Raw genomic sequence first — 19,711 nt, 5'->3', positions numbered from 1 at the left:
CTCCTGCCAGCCGCCAAAGGCACCGCGGCTCCTGCAGGTGGGAACGGCCCTGTGCCCAAGTTCATAACCTCCCGTGAAAAGAATACTTAAGTTCATTCGAGCAGCAGACAGCGATGTGTTTACACTCCCCCTACACACGTTGCAAAGAGAACAACAGCAAAAGGCTTTACTGAACAGCGCGGGCTTTGCTTTTCCCCAGCGCTGGTGCTGTTTCGCTGCGGTGCTGTACGGGGAGCGCGGTCGCTGCGGAGCCCGTTCCGGGCAGGTGCCGGTGCCGGGGCGGGGTCGGCCCGGGGCACGGCCCGCCCAAGGCGCGGCCCGCGCAGGTAAAGCCGGAGCGGCCCCGCCGCCGCCGCCGCAGTCCCGTCGCGATGTTCGGGGCGCAGCAGCAGCTGCAGCCGCCCGCGCTGCCCCCGCACCTCCAGCAGCAGCAGCAGCAGCACCACTACTACCGGCGGCAGCAGCACTACAGCACCCTGCCCGCCCGCCGGCCCTGCCCCGAGCCGCCGCCCTGCCCCGAGCCCCGCCGTGCCCGGAGCCGCCGCGGCCGCTGCCGTGCCTGGACCCCGCTCCGCACCCACAGCAGGACGGCGCCGTGGCCTACGACCGGGTGCGCACCTACGGGCCGGGCTGCCGCCGGGTCAGCACCTCCTGCTCCTCGCGGGCCGCCTCGCCGCTGGACTGCGGGCACGGCTGCGACCCGCCACAGGTACGGCGGACACGGCCCGGCCCCGGCCCCTCGGGGGCTGCTCCCGGCCGGGATCAGGGGCCGTCGAAGCCGGAGCCCGACCCCGGGAGCTGCGGGTGCGCCCGGCGGGGTGGAGGCTCTGAGGGTCGGGCCGGGCTCCCCCGGGGTAGGACGGGTTTCTCGCTGTGGGAAAGCCGCTCTGGCCGCTCCCCGCCGTCCCCAGGCTCGCCGGGCTGTCCCCGGGCAGGGATGCAGTCCCTGGCACCGGCCCCAGCGCGGTGTCCCTTTCGCACCCGTCCGGCGCAGAGCGCGGCTTTGGCCGGCTCTGGCCCGGCCCAGCCCCGGGGCCCGCAGGCGCTGCTCCCTTCCCACGCCGGGATGTCACCGCGCGGCTCTGCTGCCTTCGGGCTGCTCATGTAAATACAACTCGAAGCCCGTGTGCTTATTAGTCCGCTTTGAATCGAGGGTGCTTCGTAAGGTCCGCGACTGAGGTGTTGAAGTCGGGCTTGGAAAGCCCTCTCAGTGCAGTTCAGCAGGTTTGTTGTGTGTGTATCCAAGGCATGGCTTGAAAGTATCGGTGGAATTTAATGTTATTTTAACGCATGCAAATGGTATATTAAGACTAGAAACCAATAGCTTAAGAAGAGATTTGACTGCAGAACCAGAAAGGAGATCAAAATTTATTCTCAAACCATTTTTTTCCTCATACAGCAGAATGCCATTAGCGTCAATAGGATTGCTCTGCTGTACTCAAATGGCAATGTCCATTTGTTTCAAGATGAACTCTTACTGAATTTTCTTTCCCGTGTTATATTTACCTGTCAAAAAGGATCTGGATTAAGACCAATACAAGATCTGCTTTCCTTTCAGAGCAGTATTTGCATAGTTTGAGGGCTGCCTTTCTCTCCAGGATAGTTTATGCAAATCCTGGGAAGTGAGCAAGCAGCTGTGCTAATAGAAGGACAAGAGAAAACAGCCTCACATTGTGCTAGCAGAGGTTCAGGTTGGATATTAGGAAAAAAATTCTTAATGGAATGGATGGTTAAACATTGGAATACACTGCCCAGCATCTTGGTGGACTCAGCATCCCTGGAAGTGTTCAAAAATGTGTGTCTGTGGCACTTGAGGACAGGGTTGAGTGGTGGCCTGGGCAATGCTAGGAATGGTTTGACTCGATGATCTTGGTGAGTTTTTCCAGCCTGAACGAGTCTGTGATCATAAGGGCTTTGTAGGAGTTGGTAGTGGCAGAGCCATTCCCTCTGTATCCAGGTTGTTAATCCTCTTTTGCAAGGTGTAGGGCAGGAGTGTAAACACAGGTCTCTCACCTCCCAGATAAGTGATCTGCTCAGCTAGGCTGGATGATAGTCTGAATTGCAGTTAATTAATTAAATATTCATTGGCATAAACATTGCAGTCCCAAGCTTCCTCAGCCTAGATAAGTACGTGAACAAGGATTACAGACTCAAATGCTGTCGCTGCTCTATGGAGGATGTTTAATTTTCAGCATCTGTCGTAGTCACTGAATCCATTACATCCTGCTGATGAAAACTAATTTCTTGCTGAAGTGTTTTGCTGGACGAGACTTTAAAGCCAAGAGGGTGTAGCTCAGTCAGGCTTTGTGTGGGTTGCAGTTTCAGTGGTGGAGAAGGAAGGCGCCTAATACAGATTATTAGGAAGTTATTAAGGCAGAAAACAGTAACAAACAGGGAAGTCAGCTGGGAGGAGGCAGAAGTGGCACGCTTGGCGCTGAATGGGAGTTGTCTCAGAGAAGCCCTGGGAGGGGTGTAGGACATTCCCCAAGGGTGGATCAGGTGCCCTTTGAGCCCATTGTGTAGGGCCACGTAAAGTGAATAATGGACTGATGCCAAACTCCCATCTGTGTTTGTTGTACAGGAGGATTTGGGGTTAGGGACAGCCCAGAGCTGCAGTTTCAGCTCTGTGCTGCTGCTAAAGCAAAGGGCTGGCTTTGAGCAATATTTAATTTGCTTCTGCAGAGCTCCTGTGGATTAGCAATAACAGACAGGTCCATCCCTGCTGACACAGTGCTAGTCTTCAGTCTTGTGGCTGGGGTGTGCTCTTGTGTTTATGTACACTTGTAATAAGCTGGAGAGAGGGAGAATTTGAAATTGCTGTGTGCACAGAGCACATGTGCTGGTACTTTTTGTGGTTCAGGATTCAGGGTTTTTTTTACTTTCCTGGTTTGTTTTGTCCTTGGAGTAATTCACAGCAAATTTTGCTTTGCTCGATCTAAATGAGAAGTGTTTGGAATAAATTCCCTTCTAGTGTGGTTTATGTGTATGAATCTCTTCTCCATGGTCATGAAAAGATATTTTATGAAGTGGCACATAGAAAATGTTTGCAGAGGGCAAAACCCTTATGGGGTTTGTAGAGGTTCTCTGTCCATGTGAGGAATTTTGGGAGTCAGATGTTTGTGTGGCTGGGCTCAGTTCTGTGACGTTGCAAAGGGCTCCCATGAAAATGGTGTAATATTAACCTGCTTTAGGGTTGGTCTGTGTTGTAACAGCCTCAAACACAGCCTGCCATTTCCCCATTTCACCTGCCAACTGGAACTCATAAATTATGAGCAGATGACTGGATTGCTTATCATTAGCAAGACAATGTGTTGTGGATAAAGGCCTTTGACATAGATGAAATTCCCACTTTCATCTCTGGGTTGGCTGAAGCCAAGGGTAACCTGTTGAAATAAAAAAAAAAAAAAAGGGATGTTTGCTTCTATGTAGAATTGGCACACTAAGGGTAAATCTATCAAGTGCTTATTTTAAAATTAAAAAAATCTTATTTAGAAATCTTAAGAATTAGAAAAAAAATATTCATGCAAGTTTTGGTGTTACCTTTTAAAATTCTCCTTATAAGCCCCATGGCAGGGGCTTGGAATGGGAAGAAGTCAAAGTTCCTTCCAACCCAAACCATTCTGTGATTCTGTAAAACAGACCCAGACTCACTGGTCAGGTTGTCATGAATTCCAAACCCACAACAGCACTGGGCTTTCCCTTTGGAATCCCACCTTCCCCTTCCTTCTCCCAGACAGAAAATGCTGCATCCCCAGACACTGCATCTTCTGACTGCTTGGAGAGTGTGCCCCTTGGGAATGCTGGAAAACAGAAACAGCCCAAGTTCCTTCCCATGTTCCCACTGCTGGGGACAGCTCCAGAGGTCTTGGAGGTGGCAGCTCCTTGTGCAAAGCCCCGAGCTGTGTGTGGGCAGTCCAGGCTGGCACAGACACAACGTTTCTGCCTCTTGGTCCCCTCCCAGCCTGTGCCAGTCCAGCCTGCTTGGCTGGAATGGGAGAAAGGGCAGGCAAATCCCTGTTTGTAAAGCAGTTCTTTGAAAATGAAAGAGTTTGGGTATCTCGAAAATAAGCATAATTTTATCCAGGCAAAACATTCTTAGGTTCTGTATAATATTGCCTATACAATGAGAATATTATAAAGGTCTTTTTCAACTTAAAATGCTCCAGACTCCTCTGCTGTGGGTTTATTCCTCTGAGACACCCTGGATGCCTTATCCTCTCTAGACTTTGAGTTAGCCCTGGCATGTTTGTCCAGTCTTTCAGCAGATTCCAGGGCTGTTGTTCGGTGTCACACAATGGCCCTGTGCTGTCCCTGTGCTGGGATGAAGCAGTCCCTGCTGTCCCAGGGCTCTCTGGTGTCACAGCTCCGTCTGCTCCTCAGGGACACTGGGCTTGGGCTGTGCCTGCTCTGAGACCCAGCTGAGGGAAGGACCAGTGCCATTCCTGTGCTGAGTATTTCACTTTTTAGTTCCAGTTCTGCAGGTGGTGGTGGTGCAGGATTGGGCTGCATGTTCCACCTCTGTGTGCTGTGTCCCCAGAGTCCTGCTGGCACGTGGGGTGACAGCAGCACTGAGCAGCTCCCCAAGTTTCTGCAGCAGTTTTAATTTTGAAGTTTCTTAATTACTCTGACTGCTGCAAAAACAGTTTCTTTTCTACTTTTGTTTCTCTTTCCTGGTGCTGTCATGATTCACTCTTGGGAGGTTTGGAAAACTGCTCCAGGCTTCCCAAACTTATGCAACAGTTGATAAAAAACCTGACCTACTTCAGAGCTGCTCTCACCTGGCTGAGAATGTGGCTGAGACTGAGCTGCAGCAACATAAACTTCCCCCTGGCTTTGGGGAAGAAATGATTCATTATGAAAATTGGAGGTTTGTGCTGTGAGGGAGGATAAACAGGATGCTGCAAACTGACAAATTGCCCAGTCCTTAGCTTGGGTTCAGTGGGAGCTCTGCTTGTTTGGGTGAAGACCTGGATGTGAGGGGTTGAAGCAATGTGTGATTTGTTAGAACTGGTGGAGGACAGTGTCTGCAATTGCTTCTAGACAGTGCTGGGGCAAAATCTGAGAAAATCTATTTGAAAACAAAGCTGCTGCCAGGGACAGATTCTTGTAATTTAAAAGAGGGACATCTCATTTTTCATTCAGGAATGTACAGATGCTCCACATGGCCATCATTCCCAGAGGTGGTGGCTCTGGAGTTGTGTGCACTGGATGTTACCCAGGGGGTTTTTGGGCAGCTCCTCTACCTGTTCACTTCTGAGTTTAACTAAATTCCAAATATTCATGCCTTGGTGAAGCAAAAAGAGTATGATGCATCTCCATCTGCACCAGCTGAATTTGATGGATAACATGAAAAAGCCAAAAATAAAAGAAATGGATTGGAACAGGGACATGGGATCCAGGAAACCTCATCCAGCTTTGATTTGTAGCCTGTTCTGCTGCACTTACAGAGAATATGGACTTATTCCCTCAGACCTGCAAAGAAGGGATTGAGAAAAAGCCAGCTCTTAGAATGCAGTGATGGATTGCTCTGTGTGCAGCAAGAGCCGAGCTGCACAGGGACCAATTCCTTTGGGGTGTGAAGGGCCTGGGTTTAAAACATCTCCAGGTGATGGTGGCCAGTGGATCCCAAAGCATTTACAGCCAATGCCCATGATCAGATTCCTCTGCCAGAAAAGGTGTTGGGGGTTGAGCTGCAGTAATCTCTGAACCTTTGTTCCTCCCTTGCAGGGCACCATCCGCAGGATCATCATCGAGAACCCGGATCAGGTAGGGAAACTGTGCTGGACTTCCCTCAGCTCCTCCACAGGGGAGGGAAACACTCCACAGCTCACACCTCTGAGGGGCAGAGATGGAATTATGAGCGGTTGAAAACACTGCAGAATGGCCACTCAGGCTCCCACCTCTCAGCAGTTAATACTGATTAATTACTAACTGTTTCTACTCTATTTATTTCACATTGTCCCTATGCAAGCAGAGCCACTTTGTTTCCAAATGGACACATGCTCACATGTTCACATCCTATATGACATCTCACATATCTTTAAATTATCTATTTTTAGTCAAAATTACACTAATCCTGAGTTTGCTGTTTGACAAGATTTATGGATGTTTTTATTTATGTGCTTTGCAGGAGCCATTATCCCCTTTTCTTAGAGGGGCCAGTTTCTCTCCTGGAAATAATGTCATCTATGAAAAAACAATAAGAAAATATGAGCTATTAAACCCCCTCCAAGTAAGTTGGGTGTTTATGTTATCTATTGCAAGAAGAAAATTGAGTTGGTAGCAGGAAACTGATGTTTCTGGCTTGGGGTGGTTCTGGGTTTTTTTTTCTTATTTTTGTTACGAGTATCTGCCAACCTGAGAACTGCCTTGTTGTGATCTAGGATACATTCTCAAAGTAAATGAAGCAGTATTTAAGGAGAGCACAAAGTGGAATGTTTGCCATATTTTTCCTAAGAATTTATATTATTAACAGTGAAAACTGCTGTTCTATCTCTAATATTATCAGTCTGTATCCGAATAGGGGCAGTGAATTAGTTTCTTGGAATAGCTTCATAACAGAACAATCAAGATACATATTTAGGAAAAAAAATTAAAACCACATTTTTTTTATTTTACTAACTCTTGAAAAAATAGATGTGGCAATTCTGTCCCTTTCTGTGCCAGCAGGGGCATTTCCCACCCCTGCAGTGCCCAGCATTAACCCTTTGTGTGCCAGCAGGGGCATTTCCCATCCATGCAGGGTACCCAGCATTAACCCTTTCCGTGCCAGCAGGGGCATTTCCCACCCCTGCAGTGCCCAGCATTAACCCTTTCCGTGCCAGCAGCGGCATTTCCCACCCCTGCAGTGCCCAGCATTAACCCTTTCCGTGCCAGCAGAGGCATTTCCCACCCCTGCAGTGCCCAGCATTAACCCTTTCCGTGCCAGCAGAGGCATTTCCCACCCCTGCAGTGCCCAGCATTAACCCTTTCCGTGCCAGCAGGGGCGTTTCCCACCCCTGCAGTGCCCAGCACTGACAGGTCCTTTCTGTGCCAGGAGCGGCAGTTCCAGGTGTGCCCGCCGGAGCCGTGCCAGCAGTGCCCGCCGCCCCCGGTGACGCAGCAGTGCCAGCAGACCCAGACGGGCAGTCCCTGCGAGCTGTGCCCGGGCCCGGGGAGTGACGAGTGCCGGGGACAGCCCGTGAGAAGGGGCACAGCCCCCCCCGAGCTGGTGAGAGCTCCAGGCTTTGTTCATTCTTAGGCAGGGACAGCAGCCCCGGAGGGAGCGGTTTGGTGGCTCTGCAGCCTCCCGAGGTGTGTGTGGCACTCTCAGCACCACGCCCCTGTCACTGAGCAGGGTCTCTGTGTCTGTCTGGGACTGTCCCAGACATTCTCAGTGCTGTTGGGGGGAAGGGCTGTTAGGGAGTTGTTATTTCTCGTTGTCACAGACCTGTGCTCAGGTGTGTACTGACTGAGATGAGCCTGTGTTTAACTGGGCTCAGTCTCACGGGGCTGTTTGGTTTTGCTTTTCTTTACCCATTAATTCAGTCAGGTTTCACCTGTCAGTCTGTACACAAAGGCTGAGGGGTGCACAGCCTCTGCTTTGGGAGGAAACACACATTGCTTTAGAACCTTGGCAAACATCAGCTCGGGGTTCCTTTCCTCCTATGCTGATCAGCCAGGGCTTCAAATGTCTTTCAATTTGATGCAAAAGTTGTTGACACAAATTCAGTGGAAGCCCTAAAAGAGCTTCCTGGTGTACCTGCAGCCTGTTAGTGCAGCTGGGGAGGGAGTGCAGCAGGTCCCTCCTGTGCACCCAGTCCGTGTATGGTGACAAACACCCTGGGGACCTCGGTGTCAGACCTGTGCAGAACCTTCCAGAGCTGGACACTCCCATCAACCAGCTCAGGACACTCAGCTTGGGCTGAGGACACTGCTGTGGGAGCAGGACTTTGCCTGGTTCTTGTTGTTCTAAAGGAAGTCATTCCTCTCTGTACAGTTTATTGAAAACCAGCAGACATGGAAGACTCGCTACCAAGAAAAGTGTAAATAAATTGAAAATTGCCAAGAGCAAGCAGACCCAAATCCTACCTGTAGCATTTTCATGTTCAGTTTTCATCCCAAAGAAGGGATCCTGTGCTGATTCCCTGCCTGTCTCCTGCCAGGTGAGCTGCCCCCAGGACAGCCCTGAGCAGCTGGACTGCCGCTTCTTTGGGGAGCTGCTGGCCGAGCTGCACCGCAAGAGCAATGACCTGTACAGCTGCCTGCTGCAGCACGTGGAGAAGATTGGGACAAGGTATTGCCACTGTGCCATTCCTGTGTCCCAGCCATCCAGCACTGCACAGCTGACAGGGACAGTGTTGTTTGTGAATTGGTTGTACTCTTTGTTTCTTCCTGACAGCCGGAATTGACTGGGTGTTTTACACATGGATCTGATTTGCAAGTAACTGGGCACAGAAATGCTGTAAGCCAAGGAAATTTATTGAATGTGATGCTTAAGAATTGTTTCCCACATGTGTTTGTACATTGAGCAAACAAGAACTTACAACAAACTCTGACATATATTTCATGACACAATTCTATTGCTGTGTCCTGAAGAAACAACTCAAATGTCCAAATTTCCTCAGTCTTGTTGTGATGTTGTGTCATGGATCAAAGGACAGCCACCACCAGGCATTAAACTCAGTCTCTACATCCAGATGAGCAAAAAGCACATTTTCTGCAGAGCCCTGCAGACCATCTGTGGCAAGAAATGAGTCACAGCAGGCAGTGCCCTGCACAACCTTCCCCCTTTCCCTCCCATCACCCTCGTTCTTCCCCCTCACTCCCAATCTTGTCTGGTGCCTACCAAGGTCACTGAATAAGGAAAGTGGTCCTGTAGCAGGGGAAAAAGGGGATTTAACCACCACAGAAACCCTGAGAATGCAGAGTCAACACTTGGAGCAGAGCAGGGTATTGCAGCAGAGTTGTGGGCAAACCATTACCCAGGCAATTAAGGGAGTAATTGGGTTTACTGCCCATAATTGGGATGACTGCCCAAAGGACTGGGGATAGTCAGCCTGTGTTTGCTTCCCAGGAATTCCTCCACAGAGGAAGGGCAATGACTCTTCAGCTGAGAAAGACCCTTGCTCTGTATTGTCCAGATAACCTTTTAGTGATGAATGTGGGCCTGAATCCTGCAAGTTCTCAGGCAGCTTTTTGTGTTTTACAGGAACCACGACATTGAATTCACGTGCCAGGTAAGGCCCAGGCTGTCCCCTGCCACCACTGGGGGAGGGCTCAAGCAAACAAAGCCAAAGCAGTTGGAATGAAGGAGGCTGGTCTTTGTTAATGCTTCTTGCTTGGTAAAAACATTCAGAGCCTGAAAACCACTGCCAGGCAGGTATTGCAAATGTGATAATACTGAAAATTCAAAAATTTGCATTATTCTAGTATGAGAGTCAAATTTTGGAAGTCTTTTCTGTGTTCCAATAATGGTTTCACTGGAAAATGACTTGCACAGGTATTTTTACAGTGTGTTTTTTACAAGGGCTCTTTCACTCCCTGGCCAGTGAAGCTGCTGCTGAGCAGCAGGTGCTGCACCTTTGAAGGCATTCACTGTGAATGGGGCAGAAATACCTGTCCAGGATTCACCTGCAGGAAGCAAATTCCACTGAATCCTGGCAGCATCTCCTGGTGGTCATCTGGGGTTTATTGGCAGCCCATTCAGAGGTTTTGCCCCACCATAAACTGCTGGGAGTTTTTGTAGCATCAGCTGTTAATTCCTGAGAGAGGATTGGTTTGAGTACTGCTTTTAAATGTTGAATTTAAGCATTTGAATATATGCTTTGTGTATCCCTTTATCTCACTTTGTACATGCCCCACATATAAAAGACTTTGGAAGTTTTCTGGATAGACTTTGATCTATTTTTGTTCTTATTTGCCTTGTACTAAAGATGTTTTTCATAGCAGAGCTGTGTAATTAATGAAGAAACCACATTACTAATCTTCCAGGCAAAATTCTTAATCAAGATGTCTCCCCTTTCCTCCCTTCTTTGCTTAGACTGAAGATATTGAAGAATTAATTCCCAAAGGACTGTCTGAGGCAACAAAGCAGCAGATTCGTTATCTCCTGCAGGTATGGGAGCTTGGCAGCCTGCAGGAGCTGGGAGCAGTGGGAGCTGGCTCACACTCGGGAGGGACTTGGTACATCACCCCCTTCACTCTGTATTTCCTCATCCCATTGTTTGTGGAGTGAGGGGGTGGAATGGTGGCTTCAAAGCAAGTGTCACATGGAACTACAAGTTCACTTGTGTATTTTAAACTGAGCTCTGCTGAGCCTTTCCTGCAGTTTCACTGGAAACTGTCTTGGCTTTTGACCACTGACAGGAGAACAGAGAGCTTTCATCTCTCTGTGTTGTGTATTAAGACTTTAAAAAGCCAAACACAAACAGGAGGTGCTAAAAACGCAGCAGCAGAGCCTGAATCCCACCTGCTCCCAGCCCAACCCCATGGCTGGGCATGGAGCAGGGAGGGAGCTGAAGAACCAGCCCAGGAGGACAAAACCCTTTACACCTGAACCACAACAGGAATGGTTCTGTTTGCTGCTGGATGCCAAAAGCACAGCTCAGCACTCAGAGCTGCCTGTGCCAGGCAGGTGTGTCAGAGCAGGATCCAGAGCAGCCTCAGCAGGAGTGTCCTGATCTGGGCTCCCTCAGGTAGGGGAAGGGTGATCCTACCTGGGAGCTGCACCCTGGAATCACTTCCTGGTAAAAAAAAATCCACTGAAATGAGATTAAGAAGGAGCAGCCTGCTCTGAGTTCACAGCTGCCCTGCTCTGACCTCCCCAACCCTTCCAACTGGAATGATTCTGTGCTTCTCTTACAAGGAGGAGGGACATCAACCCCCAGCTATTCCATGGCCTCATGCTGGCACACTGTCCTGGGAGGCTGCTTCAGCCCCAGGTGAAAAGCTGGAACAGGCATTTCCTGTTGTCTCCGTGTCCAGCTGGTTTTCCATCCTCACAGCTGTGATTAGAAAATGCAGCCAAAATGGCTTTTGGGGAACCAGGTGTTGTCAGGATCCACCCAGGGTGCTCTCAGACCCCTTGGCCACCAGGACAGAGCTGGGAGGGAAGGGTTTGCACAGCCCAGGATCCTGAGCTGGGAATGCCCAGCTCCTCTAAGGACACAAAGAATTCCACTATGATTTAGCAACCTCTAGCACTAAGCAATTGCTGAGTGGGGTTTTACTTATATTTTTAGAGTCTAAATTTCACCATTTGACTCAATTCCTTCTTTTAAACTACTCTATGGTGTATTTCACAATAAAACCAACAGAACCATAAGGCAAAAGTGAAATTCCACTTTAATCACAAACAGAAAGGTGAGTTGCACCAGGAATGAAGTCTCAGTCACACCATGGCACCAGTGGGGATAAAAAACTGGGCAAGGGCCAAACCCCATATGGACAGAGAGAGAGCATGAGAGCTCCAAGTTAAGGGAACACACAGGAGGGTTTCACTTTTGTCTGGACAGGGAAAAACCACAGCTTTTGCACAGAATATTCAGCCCTTCCAGGAGTGTTACAGCTTGAGGAGTTATTTTGTGTGTCCTTTCAAAGTCTATTTTTCTTCTTTTAAATATTATAAATGTATCATGAAATGCAACAATTTATATTTTCACCTGAATCAATACATAGCTATTAAAGGCATTAAAATTAACATTCCAAAGGGGAACAGTGTTGGGCTGTAGTCACTTATGGTTTTCTCTTTCATCCAGGTGACTCCTTTCATCTTTGGAATCTTTTTCCTTTTAAAGGGAGGAGTTGGCTGTATGAGCTTTTTTAATTTAAATTTTTAAAAATGTTAATTAAATTCCCTCATCCTTGAGCCCAAAGCTTTGCCAGATCTCAAACATGACTCATTCCTCCGTGCCTTTTCAGGCAGGGCAGTAATTTTTAAAAATCAGTGTAAGCACAAAGCTTTTAAAGCTCAAATAATAATTGTACAATATGAACACATTTATTTTTCCCTTTATTGGTGTACAAAGGCAGTTCCTTGCCCTGTTGTTCCATTTTAACAACGTTGTCCTGTGTTACAAGGCAGAAATTGAGCACTGGCATTTACAGAACAAAGTGCAAGGAAAATGTTTCCTCTAGAAACTGTGGGCACTTCAAAGGATGTGCAGTGGTTTTAGAAGTTACTGTCAGCTGTAAAGCAGTTTCTGTTCTACCTCTTGTCAGGCATATTGTAAACAAAGCTCTAATTCCTCCCAATTATCCTTTTCATTTCTCCCCTCCCAGATGAGAGCGACGTCGGACAAATCCCTGAGACTTGTGCTTTCCACCTTCAGGAACCTGCGGGAGGAGCTCTGCCATCTGCAGGATGACCTGGGGGTGAGTCCTGCTCCTCATCCAGCTCATCCAGCTGCTCCCAGCTGGCAGCAGGAGCCCAGGGCTGGCATTCCAGGCTGTGGCTGTGCTGGTGGCAGTGGCTGCTCTGTCAGTGCCTCGGGGCTGGATGGACACGGGTGGCTTTGGCAGCTCCACAGGTTCTCTGGGCTGGATGGGCAGGGGTGGCTTTGGCAGCTCCACAGGATCCCTGGGCTGGATGGACAGAGGTGGCTTTGGCAGCTCCACAGGTTCTCTGGGCTGGATGGGCAGGGGTGGCTTTGGCAGCTCCACAGGTTCTCTGGGCTGGATGGACACAGGTGGCTTTGGCAGCTCCACAGGATCCCTGGGCTGGATGGGCAGGGGTGGCTTTGGCAGCTCCACAGGATCCCTGGGCTGGATGGACAGGGGTGGCTTTGGCAGCTCCACAGGATCCCTGGGCTGGATGGACACGGGTGGCTTTGGCAGCTCCACAGGTTCACTGGGCTGGATGGACACGGGTGGCTTTGGCAGCTCCACAGGATCCCTGGGCTGGATGGACAGGGGTGGCTTTGGCAGCTCCACAGGTTCTCTGGCCTTCAGCCATCCCAGCCTTCTGTCTGTGGATGCAGGCAGCAGAGAATTCCTGTTGGAGAAGCAGCAATGTTTCCCACACCAGCCCAAGTGCTCGGCACCGCTGGGAATGTCACAGCATTGTCCTGGAAAATGTAAAGTTAAGGGAGAAGAGTTTGAACTTGAACACAGAACAAGGAGTCAGTGCAGTGGGCTTAGTTTTGGGGTGGTTTTTGTTTGTTTGGGGTTTTTTGTTGGCTTCTATTTAAATTGTTTCTGAGGCAGACTGAAAGGGCAGTGTCCAGGATCCCAGTGCTCACCACCCAGCACAAAGCCACAGGCACTAGGGTGTGTGTGCTATGTACCTAAACCCCAGACTTTCAAGGAAGTTAAGCATTCTCTCAGTTCTAAAACATCCCTTTATAAATGACTGTCTTGCATTTTATGGGAAGAGTTTACTGAAAAATTGCAGCTTTTGACTGTAAACTTTTGACTTTTGTCCTGCAGAAGCTGGAAACTGACAATGTCTTGCTGAAGAAGGATTTGGCTTTTAAGGATTCCCAAGTGAAAGAATATGAAACAATGCTGGCTTCTCTGAGGGAGAACAATCGCCAGCAGCAGGTAAATCAAGAAACATTTCCAGTATCATTCCAGGCAGCCAAAATGGGGACAATTTGCTGACTTCTGGGTACTGTGAGTACCTGCTGCCTGCTGTGTGTGTGATGCTGTTCCTCCCCTGAGGAATTGCAGGTGCTCATTCCCCCTGTGCTTTGCAGCAAGGGCTCAGGGACAGCACTGCCAAATGCCGCTCCCTGGAGGAACAGCTCCTGTCCCTGCGGCTCAGCGAGGGTGACAAGGACTGCCAGCTGAAGGAGCTGGAGTACTGCAAGAGGGCCCTGGAGCAGGAGATCCAGAGCCTCAAGCTGCAGGTGAGGCCTCACCTGGCTGGGTGCAGTAGCTGAGTCCCAGACTCAGAGGGATCAGTGTAGGAAATCTAAGGATGAAAACTGTGTTTGTGAAATGAAATTGGTTCTTTGTGCAGAGCTGCTCGAGCCCGACGCTGCAGACCACGACGGACGAGCTCTCCAGCCGCTACGTGGAGATGATCAACAACCTGAGGGAGGACAAGGACAGGGAGATCCGCAGCCTCAGGGTAAGGGGCTCTGCTGGCTGTGTGCAGGGACAGCTGCTCCTGCACTTGGAGCACCAGAGATCTTCCACAGGCACTTTTTGGGTGTCTTTTGGCTGTGCAGTTACTTTACTCATAGACACTGCTGATGGCTTAAAACCTTTATAGTAGAACATAAAATGGTGATTTTAAAAAAAAACCCAACTGTTCTTTACATGAAAAAATTAGGGATCAACTTGATCAGTGGGCTGTCCTAAAGGGATATTTTGTGTGTCCTGATAACAGAAGAAATTAGACAAAATGTGCTTAATAGGAAACAAAAATAATTAAAGCAGTTTCTGTTCACAGCTGTATGTAGGAAATGTCTCTCATGGAAATCAGTGGTAAAAGTCTCCAACTCTGGAAGCCAATTCAACTGGTTCAGTGTTGGTTTAGCTTGAGAACTGTAAAATCATTAAATTAATACGGGTAGAATTCAGTCCAATTAGCACTTTCTGAATGAAAATCCCTGGGTCTTGCTGTTGATGATGTTAATGAAATGCCACCCCCAGAGCCCTGGGTGGGTGTGAGAGGCCCTGCCCAGAGCCCCCCACACCTGAGAGCTCCTGCCTTGTTCTGCAGTCCCAGCTGTGCCAGTTCCAGCAGGACATAACCCGGAGAGAGGGGAGCAACAGCGACTTGCAAATGAGGCTGCACGAACTGACATCGCTGCTGGAGGACAAAGAGGCTTTGATTAAACAACAGCAAGAGGTAAAATAAGACAAGTTATTCCTCTAAGGGTTTTTGTGTTTAAGCCTCCGTGGTACTGTGTAGGTGGAACCTTACCAGGAAGTCCCTTGTCCTCTCCTGGCTTAGGAAAGGGGGTTAGGATTTGTTCTACCTGAATGCTGTTTCTCTGCCAGCCTTCAGGAAGGGCAGACTTTCAGACTGTTGAGACAAATTTCTGCAAATATTTTGTTGTGGCTTTAGTGAACTGATACTTCAAAAAACATGACTTCACATCAGTGTTTGCTTTTGGTTTTGTCAGGAGCTCTTCAGACTGAAGCATGACAAGTTTTCGGGCAGTCAGTCCCCTGGGGTGACAGCCATCATCACTAAAAAGTAATGTGTTATTCACCTTTTTTAAAAACACATCCTTTGGGCTTTCCTTTGTTTAGGCTCTGTTAAGCAACCTATTCAACTCTCTACAGGTACAGGAATCAGTATCCTATTCTGGGTCTCCTGTCTGATGACTACAAGGTCACATCACCTGTCAATAAATCACAAACGATTGTCATTGAGAGGACTGGAGAGATCTGGAAACATGTAAGTTTACCTGGAGATGGGACTGATCCCTCTACACTCCCTAAGTGTTTAATTTAACTTCCATGCAAGTATTACCCAAACGGAGAGCTCAGAGATGCCCTTGTGGTAATTTAAGTGCAAAAAGCAAAGTGACTGACTGCAGCCAGGGAACTGTCCCGGCTCTTGGAGCCGGCAGTAATTGGTGGGTGTGGTACAAATAAAACCTTTTGTTGTTTTCTCTGGCACGTAATTACCCTGAACAAAAGCATCAGCTTGCTCTAACACCAGCCCCAGGGTGTTGCTGTGCTGGGCAGGTAGGCAGGGACTGACTGTGTCCTGCTGTGCTCTGGGGTGAGCAGGGATTTGGGAGGGCCGTGCTCCTCGGCATGAGGAGTGTTAATGACTCCGAGCCATTACTAAAACACACCAAGCACCACATCCCTGAAACTCACCCTGAGCCGGGGCAGTGCCCAACCCAGGAATGCAGAAGAGTGGTGACATTTTAAGGAGTGATTCAGAGTAAAAATAGAAAACAGGGCTGCAGAAGCTATTTCTGTTACAGGCAGGGCTCCTGGTGCCAAGTCTGGCTACAAGGTAAACGCTGGAGAAATGGCAGGGTGGCCAAGCAGGGGTGGTGGTGGCTGCAGGCACAAGGTCACAGCAGCACCTGGACACAACCACGGGGGGACACAGCCAGGGGACAGTTCTGTGACAGCCTGAGCAGATACAGTTAACACACCTGGCATGTCCCTCACGGGGACCTTGCCTGCAGCAGGATTAAAAAAGCAAAAGGCTCAGGGCACTGGCAAAGAGCAGAGTTCCATTACTGATCCCTAAACCTCACCCAGGTGCATTGCAACCTAGTGAAATGTCAAGCAATGAAACAGCAACAGGGAAATGAAAAAGTGTTTGGTACAGAGGAAAGGCTCATGGGTCCCCTTGGACACTGTACAAGAGAAAACAGGTACTTAAATGAGATGCTTTATGGGAGCTAGTTCTGTTTCATAACAGAAACAGGTTTGTGTATTTCTTCTAACAAGCTGCTTGTTTCTTTTAGGAATGAGAGAAACCTCTGAGCCCTCAGAGCTGCTCCAAGGAGTTCACAAACCACTAAAACTGCTTTACTTTCTGCTCTTCTGCATCCAAGAAAAGGTTCAGTCTGATAGTGAGGAAGGCTGGGAAAACATTAAGGACTCACTTTTCCCTCGGAGGAGTGGGATGCTATCCCTCTGTGGACTTCAGCTGGTCTTGACTTCTGTTCTTCAGCCAGTCCTCAGGCAATCTAGGAGACAAAAGGAAGACACCTGAAACCTTTTCCTCTTGGTCCTTGTAGCCATGTTCTGTCTCTTGATGCTGAGTGGGAATGACCCCGATGTCAGTCCCACCCCTCCCACAGCTGCTTTCAGTGCAGAGTCACAGGCTGCATGGGAACTTCAGAAATACCTCACTGGGAACTGCTCCTCACCTTCCACCTGCCTCTGTCTGGGAAGCTCGGACACAAAGGACAAAACTTCCATCAAACCCAGCTTCTGACCTGGCAAATGCCAGCAGGACCCAGTTCAGTGAAGGGCTGGGCCAAGGCTTGTTTTAGAGAATGCTTCTGGCCTCAGAGGTGATGTATTTTCAGCCCCAAACCAGCTGTATTTATTTGCTGTGCTTCAAATTTTCAAGAACTTGGTATATTTTTATATAGAAGAACTTTGTGTGAAAATAACTCATGGACTAAATTTCCTTATCAGAACAACCTGCCATTTACAGTTTCCACTCCACTCCTTGAAGGACCACAGAAATTCTTTCAAACTGATTTGGTGTTCATGATTCAGTAGTTGTCTGAGCAACACAGCACAGAGACTCAGAGGGAAAGTTTGCAATGCTTCAATCCAAAGGTGCTTTTTTATTGTGGGGTTCTTGCTTTGCTTTCCTGCTGCAGCCATGTATTTCTGTTCCCAGATCTATAGACCCCTAGGCAATGTTTAATGGGGAAAGAATGCTGGAGGCTACCTGTAACCATGAAATAAACCCAAGTCTAACTCTCTGGATCACTGTCTGTCTGTCCTGAAAATATCTTGTGTACAGCTGGAGGGAGGGGTGTAGGTGGTGTCTTATTTCTCTCCATGAATCTTTACAAGTGAAGGATTGGGGCTGGCTCCTTTTTCTGGCTGCTGCTGCCAGAACTCCCTCAGCTGATGCTGGATGTCCAGCTGGCCTTGTGCTCTTCAGGACTGGGCAAAGAGCCACGAGTAAAACCTGTTCCTGCTGCTGCTCTTTGAGTGTGTCCAGGCTGAGATGGGCCAGCAGTTTCACCAGCCTGGCTTTAATTAGTTAAATACCCTCATTTGAAGGTGGAGTGCCTTGCCCCTCTGCATTCAGTAATTATCCTAAAACAGATTCTAAAGCAACCCCCTTTTCTGCAGAGCAGTGAATAAAAGGTACATCTACACTCAGAGCTAACATGCTCCTGCCAGGGGACAGTGTCAGTGCAATAAATAATGTCAGTTACACTGTCAGCAAAAGACTTTTCACCTTTGGTGATCTTAAACACAGAAAGGACTAACAGCACCGTGTCTGTTCAATGCCACCAGAGTTACCTGTGCAGGGGTCTGGGTGCAGCAGCTCCTTGTGCTCCCACCAGGCCTGGGGGTTCCCCACAGCTCAGACCAAGCTACAAAGAGCAGAAATGGGAATTATTGATGGCCACAGTTCCTGATGGCTCATCCCAGCCATGGATTTCCTGAGCAGCCCCTCAGTGACACAAACCTGTGTTTCCTCCACTCCATGGCACAGCACAGGGAACTCCTAAAGGAGGGACAGGGCTCAGACCAGGAGCTGCTGGGTGTGGTGAGACAACTCTATGGCAAAGGCCACCATCAGGAAAATGCTCTTTTCAAATCCAGTTGACCCATCCCAGTGGAAACACCATCCTGGGGCAGCCAGGAAAGCTGCAGCCTGCTTACAAGAAGCCCAGGTTGCTGCTCAGGCCAGCCAGCTCCCTGTCCTGGGGACAAGGACAGCTCCTCAAAGAATCTGCAGGTCACCAGACCCTGTAAATGCTACAGAGAAGAGGCTGTAACTACACTTTGTACTCAGAGAAAACACAAAGCAATTGTCAAAAAGCTGAATTAGAGTAATAGATAAAGCATATGGCCATTTATTTATAGGCTGGTTTTGTTTTCAAAACCACATGTATTTAAAAAGGAAATTTAGTATTTTCACTATGAAGTTCCTGTGGGCTCAGCTGTCCCCTCTGTGCTGTGGAACTGGAACTGATTTACCTAATGTGGTTTCTGCTGAAGTTTACAGGAAAACATTTTCTCATTTACTCAGCTCTGTAAATCCTGCTTAGAAACATTTTTAGCTCATTTCCCACCTCAATTTCAAGTAGCTTCACCAAGACTTCTACATTTTTTCTAGGGACAAATTAGAGAGAAGTCAGACACTATTTACTTTATCTAATTACAACAATATACATTCTGTCCTGTCTTTATCTGCCAGAATGCAGAGTCTTGTTTTGCACTGAAAAGGAGAAAACTGTCCTCTTTGTTTTGACTGACCTTTCTGCAGTATTGAAATTTCTCTGCCTCAGCTGTAAAATAAAAGCCAGAGAGCCCTGGCTGGGAAGGCCCTGACAACTCCAGCAGCCACCAGCCCACAGCCAGTACCTCACCTTTACCTCCTGAGTTCTGCTGCAGCTCTTCCTCCTTTTCTCTCTAATTTATTGCCTTTCATTGTGGGCAGCTGAAGCCTGAGGAAAGAAAAACATAGCTGATGATCAGGAAGTGAATCACTTTTAACAGCACCCGTCAGCCCAATAAAAAGCTGCACCAACCAGATCTGACATTTCAGAGCAAGCCCTGCCCACCTTTGGGAGGCTCTGCTTGCTCAAGCACCCCCTGACCTGCCACAGCTCTCAAATATTTACTGGGAGAGGGCACTGAGAAGGATTTGGGAACTGTCCCTCAAACTGCTGAGGACTCAGGTGCCATTTTATCCTTCCATTTCAGAAGATTTAAAACACCACTTCCTAAAATCTCATGGCAAGAACAGCAACCTACCTCCTGCTTTGATACAGAACAATAAATTACCTGATTATTTGGTCCATCTGTAGGGTGGAAAAATGAGCCAGCACAGCCATGGGCAGAGTCAGGGATCATCTTCAGGTGAAGAAACTCCTTCAGTCCATGCATTCAGCACAACATTCAGGAACAAAGCATTGACATTGTTAGAAATCCACAGACTTAAATCACTAAGATTTTTTCCCTTCTGACTGCTGGGCATGCAAGGAAAAGCAGCAACAAAACCCAGATGAATTAATTCCTGTCTGCTTAATTTCTGCTCTTTGTGCAAAACCTACGAGTTCAGTGGCTCAAAGCCCGTTGGAAATCCTCCATGAAGGGTTCA

At 48.6% G+C, this 19,711-nt stretch overlaps 1 protein-coding gene across 1 annotated transcript; it reads left to right on the top strand.

Moving 5' to 3' along the window:
* Positions 1-354: 354 nt before the first annotated feature.
* Positions 355-17,352, top strand: POF1B (POF1B actin binding protein). Its single transcript, XM_050974428.1, is given in 17 exon segments — positions 355-519; positions 522-709; positions 5,728-5,766; positions 6,131-6,232; positions 7,037-7,210; positions 8,145-8,275; positions 9,191-9,218; positions 10,022-10,096; positions 12,262-12,354; positions 13,408-13,521; positions 13,677-13,829; positions 13,943-14,053; positions 14,651-14,779; positions 15,057-15,130; positions 15,220-15,334; positions 16,162-16,277; positions 16,371-17,352. Coding segments are annotated over 17 exon segments (1,809 nt in total). The 5' UTR covers positions 355-371; the 3' UTR covers positions 16,390-17,352.
* Positions 17,353-19,711: the final 2,359 nt, after the last annotated feature.

The sequence above is a fragment of the Serinus canaria genome, chromosome 4A (assembly GCF_022539315.1).
Source record: "Serinus canaria isolate serCan28SL12 chromosome 4A, serCan2020, whole genome shotgun sequence".
NCBI lineage: Eukaryota > Metazoa > Chordata > Aves > Passeriformes > Fringillidae > Serinus > Serinus canaria.
This window is presented reverse-complemented; position numbering and strand designations above follow the sequence as displayed.